Raw genomic sequence first — 8,623 nt, forward strand, 5'->3', positions numbered from 1 at the left:
TGCATTAGTGGAAAAGAATTTACTTTTTATTACTTTGTTTTGGTGTTGGGAAAAAAAATAATTACATAATTAGCGGGGATTGATCAAGTGCAAATGTTGTAGGTATTTTACGGATAAGCTTGGAGTATTATAATTGTTCATTAAATTGAAACAGGCGCGTTCGTTTAAGTGAGTGCAAAAGACTATGATTAAGTTGGGGTACTATAGTCGTTCATTAAGCTAAAACAGGTGATTCCGACCCGGGCGTTTATGTTCGCGTTAGTGTTTTCTTTGTGTTTAGGTGGGTTTGCGTTAGTGGTTGCGTTTTGATTTGGTTCGTTTTTGTTCTTTCTTTTTTCGTTTTTGTTTGTGTTTTTTTCCTTGGGTTTGTATTTGTGTTTTTGGTTGGTTTTGCGTTTGGATTTGGTTTGTTTTCGTTTGCTTTTTCGTTTTTTTGTGTGTTGGTATTGGTGTTTGTGGTTGTGGTTGGGTTTGTTGTTAGGTTTTTGTTTTCGTTTGTATTTGTAATTGTGTTAGCGTTATGTTTGCGTTTTGTTGTTTTGGTTTTGGTTGGTTGTGGTTTGGGTGGGCAATGCCGGGTTTATGATGATTACTAAACACACAGGTAATGGTCTTTAACAGAAAGGTTTTTCACAGAAGCCAGAGCAGGGCCTGGCCGGGACGGCTAGTATATATATATATATATATATATATATATATATATATATATATATATATATATATATATATATATATATATATATATATATATATATATATATATATATATATATATATATATATATATATATATTAGATGGCGTTTGTAATATATGATGTACAAGAAATATTTTACTTAAAAAATACATTTATAAACAATACCTTTTGTAGCCAGGAAAGGACCTGTTTCCACCAAATTAAAGACAAATGAGCTTCTATTTTTAAGGTTCCACTTGACAAGTTGTAAAAATATCTAAACATAGTATGTAACATTATTATAGTTTTTATTTATTAAAATTAAGGTGGAAATACGATATTTATAGAAATTATAGTTTTTAACAACATATTTACAAATGCTGGATCTGTTTTAATATTATGAATTTTCTTTGAAGCTTTAATTGATATATTCAAGAGAATCCCAATAGCTTGTTTGACATTAGTTGTTTGTTCCTGAAAACAGAATAAAAGAGAGTGGGGTAGGTTTGGAAAATTCTTAATTTTAAAGACAAAACAGTGCATTGTCTACTTATGATTAATGATTTATTATATTTTATCCACCATTGAATTTTACATTTTAGTTCTGCAGAGATGTGGAAAGATTTAGAATGGCTGTTACATTTAAAACTATGCAGAATTACCGATTACAAATGACTGTATCAGAAAATAACTTATAATTTATGGAAAAAAAACACTTAATTCAATATCCTTCCTGCACCTTCTATACATTTTTTACTCTTATTTGTTTAAAACATATTATCAAAGCCAGTCAGAGCATGGTAGGGAATTAACAGTATCTGCATGGTGAATTCTGATATTATTACTCAAAAAATGGTTTAAAAAAATAAAAATAACATTTTAAAAAGTGTGTGTCTGCTTTCTAGTTATTAATATAGTATCATTGCTAGCCAAATAGTTAAATCATACCTCATCTAAAGTTTCGTTACTGCAAATAGTTATATACTTGTTCAGCAAAGGAACGATTTCTTGTTGTGCTAAAGACTGTAAATTAATTTGGTTGTTATAAAGTTTTGTAAAAATCACTAATGTCTATAGTCTATAGTTAAAAATGAAAAACAAAGAATGTACCTAAATCAGTTGAGATTGACGGGAATATATTTATCTTCAATAATTGTATGTGAAACATTTTACCTTAGCAAAGGAATTATAATTGCTGAATCCTTTCATTGTTACTAAAGTAACATGAATTAACGTTGGAATTACGTTAGGTTCCGATGTGTCTAACAGTTGCAATTCTCTAATATATTTGACTGTGAATTCTAAAAAATAGTACATTGATTAGTTATTAGAAAATATAATACTAGCATTTCGATTATATGTGTGCTCTCTCTTAAATATTTTGTAAAATGAAAACTTTTCTGCTTTAAATTTAAGTATTTTGAATACTTTTAATAGCACTGCCCCATCTAACTAATGTTGTTTATTTAGCTTCTTCTTCTTCTTCGTTCTTAATTTTTAGTGTTGGGAGGGATTGAGCCTTATCTGCCAGAGGGTTTGAACTCGATACTTTTTTTTCGAATTTATCAACCATGAGCTTTGCCGACTCGACCATGCTTCCATCACAATTAAAGATACGTGTCAACTGGTTATGCGCCATTGAGGCCATTGACTCCGATTTCAGCCTGCTTTTCTTTTTGGATTTGCTTCCATAGCCTTTGTCCAACCAAGAACAAACTACAAGGCAGCAGTTGTTTGATTTTGGAGTTGTCTCTCCTAGAAGAGTGGCTGTCCCCAGCTAACGAGCCTCATCTGCCCGAGGGTTCAAACTTGAGACTTTTCGGTTTAGCAACCATGAGCTTTACCGACTCGACCACGCCGTTTATAAACCCCTGTTTATTTAGCGAGAGGCGTAATTTCTACAAACCTGCGTAACAGCGATCTGCCAGGTATTTGCCTATAGCATTGCAAATTGTAAGCGACTTTTTAAAAATTAAATTATGAATCATTGCAAAGCACTTCTGATAAATGAAAAATTCGAAAACGTCCAATTTTGTTGCCTTTGAAAATTCCCTCATTACAGTTTTAATGTGAAGTTTCAAATCTTTCATTTTTAGCACCTAGATTATAAATAAGAAAAATATTACAACAGTTAGGCCTTAACAGTGTATTTATTCAATGCTAAAAAATACTATGCAAAATAACAAATAATTAATATTACTTATCTGTCATACAATGAGTCTTCGTGAAACTAAACAGGTATGTTGCATGTTGTAACAACCCGTACCAGACGCATTTAGTTCTTTGTAAAAGTATAATATAAAGGTAAAAATCAATGAAAAAGTACCTCTCTTTTCTGTTGAGAATCATATAACTTTCGCATGATTTCAAGGGAGCTATAAATTAAAATTGAATGAAAGATAATTTATATTTTATAGCCTTAATTTAGTTTGAAATATTTTTACATATTAATTACATATTGTAAGCAAACATTCAATGCACGACTATTTCCGACGTTTATTACTTAGATTTAAACAATCTAATATTACTTGCCAAATGCATTCCCTACATATTTATAACAGCAAATATATTTAATATGTAAAATGAAAATTATTGAACTTAAATAATAAAAGTGGGCCTACGCAAACAAAATAATTATCATTAAAAAAAATTTAAAAAAAACCACGTTTTCTGATTGAACTAAAAAGTAGAAAATAAATGCTATACATCACAATAATGCAAGCGATCACTCTACTATAAGCGATGAAAAACGTGGGGCGCCGAAGTAAAAGTTTTTTATCGGTCATTGTTAATATAAGATGTAAAAGTTATATTACTATTGATTAGATAATACTATTGACTTTTATTAGGGAGCTTGTAGAGAGTCAACAGTATTAGAAACTGTAAGAAAATCACGGCGCCCCACGTTTTTCATCGCTTATAGTAGAGTGATCGCTTGGATTATTGTGATGTATAGCATTTATTTTCTACTTTTTAGTTCAATCAGAAAACGTGGGTTTTTTTAAACTTTTTTAATGATAATTATTTTCTACTTTTTAGTCTTTGTCTGTTTGTTTGCATTAAAATCTTGCTATCGATTTTATCTTTTCGCATTCACTTTTTTTTTTGGGTAAACGAAGACAACTCGTAAAAAACACGTGCCTTGAACCCGTGTCGAGTGGGTTAGCAATCGTGTGCCCAACCACTCGACCATATCGTCTCCCCCATACTGGCCACCAGTTGTTACGTTCTGGTTGTTTGTACACAAACACCGCGTGACCATATACTCAGTAAGCCGAAAGAGGGAGAGTACCGAACCTTGTTTTCATCAAATTACAATTACTGGGTTATGTCCCCTTTTCCCACGTTTTTTGTACAAATATATAGTGGTCTAAAATGATCAATAAAATGTTTCCATGGATCAATTTAGTAATAATAACAATTGAATATTCTATTGTCATCGGAAACAAAGCTTCCCTGAAAATTTCAGCGCGCTAGCTAACTGGAAAGTGCCCGAAATTTCGATCGCAAGATTTGATTGGAGAACCAAACAAACAAACAAACAAACAGACGCGAAAGCAAGTTAAAGAAAACGTGGGAAAAAAACCTAAATTTCTAATCTATGGGAACAAGATAAGCCTTGTAAACATAGACCATTTGAGTTAAATAGAAACGTTAAAAAACTTACTGTTTATCGTTATCAAGATTTGTATCAGGCGACGCTAAATATTTTCTTAAGTATGTTGTAGTATACTCCGGCTGTTCTACTAAAATAAAATAAAAATTCATTCACTTTATTGCACTTACAATGTAAATATGAAATACGTAATATTTAGCGTACTATTTAGCTATGTATCATACTTCAAATAAATTTAGTAAGTTGATTAGCAATTATCTACTTCACGTGCCTTTATACTTATACTTTTTATAACACCCTTTCATAAATACTAGAACGGTGTAGTTGAATTGTAGAGCGTACGTCTACTAACCCGAATGTCTCGAGTTCGAATCCAGGTACATTAGAATCCACCCAGCTCTGACGGATAGACCTACTTGACTAACGTTAGGGAAAATAAAGGCGACTGGTCATAGCACTGACCACAATATCCTTTCATATGTCAAGGTCGCGAAGAAACTGGTGAACTCTACTTCATTTGCTTCAAGGACCGCCAGTTGGAAGTGGGACTTCAATTTTAACAAATATAACGACTAGGCTGTATATATATATATATATATATATATATATATATATATATATATATATATATATATATATATATATATATATATATATATTTATTTATTTATTTATTTATTTATTTATTTATTTATTTATTTATTTATTTATTTATTTATTTATTTATTTATTTATTTATTTATTTATTTATTTATTTATTTATTTATTTATTTATTTATTTATTTATTTATTTATATAATGCAATACTACTTACAAATAGGAACATTTTTGTCGAATTCAAAAAGAAAAAATAAGTCCAATTGAATTTCAAAGGAGAATTGTTTCAAAACAGACAATATGTTGCTGCTAGAAAATATTAACATTTTCAAGATAATTTTCATCACATCGCTATGCCTTCCTTTAATAGCTAACTTCAAAGCGTCTTCTGCGTCGTCAAAATGGTGCAGCAACCGTTTTACAGTTGATGCGTGTCCTTTTGAGGCTGACAACATAAGTGCGTTGTTTCCATCCTTATCTTTGCAATTTAAATCAGCATTTTTGGAAATTAAGAATTCAGCGGTTTCGGTTTGTCCATTGTATGCCGCCTCCATCAAAGCTGTCCTGCCAAGATTGTTGACGGCAGCGATATCCGCTGAGTTTTCTAGTAGTAGCTCAACCACTCGTGTATGACCAGCCTTCGATGCAATGATACAAGCATTGTCGCCCATGTTATTTACAGCACTCTTGTCTATATTACGTTGTAAAAGTAATTCTACTATTTCATAATGTCCTTTTGAGGCAGCTAACATTAAAGAGTTCCAACCTTTGTTTTCTGTCACGTGTATATCAGCATTTACATTTAAAAGGTACTGGACTGCTTCGAGTCGCCCGCAAAAAGCAGCTTCCATTAAAGCAGTCCGTCCAAATTCATTTTTTGTTTCTAAGACGTCTTCATTTTCCTGAAAAATGAGAGGGATTACCTGAGTACTTCCGTTATTTGCAGCTAATATAAATGCATTCGAGCCTTCGTTATTAACTTGCTCCATGTTAGCTTTCCCTTTTAATAGAACCCGTGTGATGGACGCATGTCCTTCGAAGGCGGCCCACATTAAAGCAGTCCAGCCATTGTTATCTCTATAGTTCAAGTCACGTGTTCTGGTAAGTATTTTTTTCACAACGTCTTCATGTCCAAATCGTGCCGCTTCTATTAAAGAGTTACGTCCCATCTTGTTCACATGTCCAGAGTCCAGACCTTCCGACAAGAGCAAATTAACTATTTTAGCATGTCCTTGTTTGGAAGCGATGATTAAAAAATTGTTGCCTAAATCATTCACTGCTGTCCTATCCGAATTTTTTCTCAAAAGCAACTTCACAGTATCAATATGACCTTTAGAACAAGCAAGCATCAAAGCATTAAAGCCATCTTTATCTACAAGATTGATGTTAGCATTGTGTTCTAACAAAAATTCGACAGTTTCAGTCCATCCATTCAAGGATGCCTCCATGAGGGCAGTTCTTCCCAAATTATTTTTTGTATTTATGTCCACGGAATCATCCATAAGAAGCTCCACCACCTTTGTATACCCATTCATTGCTGCTAGGCATAAGGCGTTATTTCCTTTTCTATCTTTCTCAGTTAAGTTTGGTGTTCTTTTCAACAGTACTTCACAAGCACAATAATGACCTTTTGTAGATGCGAGCATTAAAGCATTCCGACCATTATTGGTTTTTGTGCTGAAATCTTTACAGTAAGGAATCAAAGTGTTAACAGTAGCCATATCTCCATTAAGCGACGCCGCCATTATGGCATTATACCCAAATTTGTTTCGCAGAGAAACATCTGCATTATATTCTAAGAGTAGAGCAACGATTCTAGCGTGTCCTTTACTGGATGCTATAAGTAAAGCATCACTTCCATCTTTATAGACATCTAAGATCTCCGCGTTATGCTTTATTAACAGCTTTACAGTGTTATAATGCCCGTTTGATGCCGCTAGCATTACTGGGCTCCATCCTGAGCTATTTTTGGCGTTGACGTCACAAGATGCTTCGAGCAATGATTGAACAGTGGCTATGTCGCCTTGGCTAGCAGCGTCTGTCAAAGACATGGGTTCATCTGTGTCCATTTCTTCATCTTTGCTTGTATTATCGGTATCCATTTTAACAGAAAAAAATTCTATTTCTGTCAAGCTATGTTATACGTCGAGCGAATGTGCTGTTGTTAGATCTCATCTGAAATAGATGTTTTTTAATTGTTAAATAATGTAGAACGATAGCAACATGTCTACGTTATATTAAAAACAAGCAAAAACCGCCTCAAGCGTATGTTTTTTTTATTAATTTAGACAAAAATAATAGCAAAGAAAATTGATTGAAACTCTGGGTCTATTGGGGGACACAACCGAATGACTTAAATAGGTAGTCCTAAAATCAAATTGGTGATTTTAAGGGGTTGTAGCAAATTAAGTAAAAAATCGCAGGACAATTACAGTAAATTTTATTATTCTTTTGAAAATGTGATGCTTTTTAAGTGACATCTCAACTGCTAAACCCTTCGATTCATATTGTAGCAATTTTGCTACAAAGTGAATTGACCCCAAATGAATATTCTTAAATACCCTAAACAGACTGTATGTGTGTTTCTTTTTACACAATTCGAATTCGATTCCGTTTAGTCGAACAGATGCGATCGAGGTTTTTTTTTTTTTTTTTTTTTTTTTTTTTTTGAGAAAATAATTTGAATACACAGGCCGTGTTTTTCTTCTTGGCAAATTTTTTTTTTTTTCTATTCTCAGGTGAGTAATTTTACCTAAAAAAAAGTTGTTTGTATACTATTTTGCTACATTTGTGCTGATAATATCCAATTACAGTATGTAGCAATTTTGATACATTATGCAACGGTACGACCATGATATTAAACCCTTTGAGGACCAAGGGACACCAGTGTCCCAAATTTTCAAATTATCGCCAAACGAAATTGGAATAACATAGAGTTGTTGAATTTGCTTTAAAACAATTATTACATGATAGACTTAATCTAAATAAGGCTGTTTTCAGTATATATGAGATAGTTTTGTTGTCATAATTATGGAAACTTTCCACTTTTAGACCATTCGCAAGGCTACAGTTTACATTTTTATATAATAAATACTAAATGTAACAGAGTTAAATAACTAGTGGTTTTTTAAAGGTTTACTATTGAGGTATTGTATTTACATTTGTTTGTTTTTTTATATGAGTAATTTGTTTTGCTTGGGAAATATATGTCCCTACGGTCCGGAAGGGAGCTAACTTTTTTACAATGTCGCTAAGCATGTGTTTTGGCAGTTGAATACATATAGGGGCAGAGCTTTTATTTACTATCACTGAACAAAATACTGAACAAATACTATTTATAGACAATAATGACGATAAAAACAACTTGCTTTTGATGAAAAAGATGTGAATTTTCTGTAGAAAAATGTCGATAAAAGAGGGGAGAAGATATAATTGAATGCCCTGTCTAGTCCCAGAACAGATTGTCACCAGTGATAAAGCCTACACCTCATTTTAGTCATTCTATTTTGCATACATTGCATACATTGTCAATCTCATATACTATATAGACTAATATTCCCTCTAATCTGTATGGTCGCGCAGTCGATCAGTATTTTTGAACATGCCGCGCTTTCATTTCGTAAATACATGTAATCTTGTATATGACTTTTAGAACACCCCACACAAAAAATATACGATGCACACTAGATTTTCCCCTTTGAGGTAGCGTTAGTAGTGAGAATTACCACTCGGAAA

At 32.4% G+C, this 8,623-nt stretch overlaps 2 protein-coding genes across 2 annotated transcripts; both read right to left on the reverse strand.

Annotated features, from left to right (window-relative positions):
• Positions 1–835: 835 nt before the first annotated feature.
• On the reverse strand, positions 836–4,415 carry LOC131948827 (uncharacterized). The gene is made up of 7 exons (XM_059310522.1): positions 4,343–4,415; positions 3,002–3,050; positions 2,582–2,774; positions 1,849–1,976; positions 1,624–1,698; positions 1,051–1,149; positions 836–952 (listed from the first exon to the last, which is right to left on the reverse strand). Exons 2-7 carry the CDS (start codon positions 3,035–3,037, stop codon positions 836–838), a joined length of 648 nt encoding a protein of 215 aa, XP_059166505.1. The 5' UTR covers positions 3,038–3,050; positions 4,343–4,415.
• A 682-nt stretch (positions 4,416–5,097) lies between these two features.
• Positions 5,098–6,990, reverse strand: LOC131948828 (ankyrin repeat domain-containing protein 50-like). The gene has a single exon (XM_059310523.1). The coding sequence runs from the start codon at positions 6,988–6,990 to the stop codon at positions 5,098–5,100; it is 1,893 nt and encodes a 630-aa protein (XP_059166506.1).
• Between the last annotated feature and the right edge of the window lie 1,633 nt (positions 6,991–8,623).

Source organism: Physella acuta, unplaced genomic scaffold (genome assembly GCF_028476545.2).
Source record: "Physella acuta isolate Inbredline_101_S28 unplaced genomic scaffold, ASM2847654v3 ptg000661l, whole genome shotgun sequence".
NCBI lineage: Eukaryota > Metazoa > Mollusca > Gastropoda > Physidae > Physella > Physella acuta.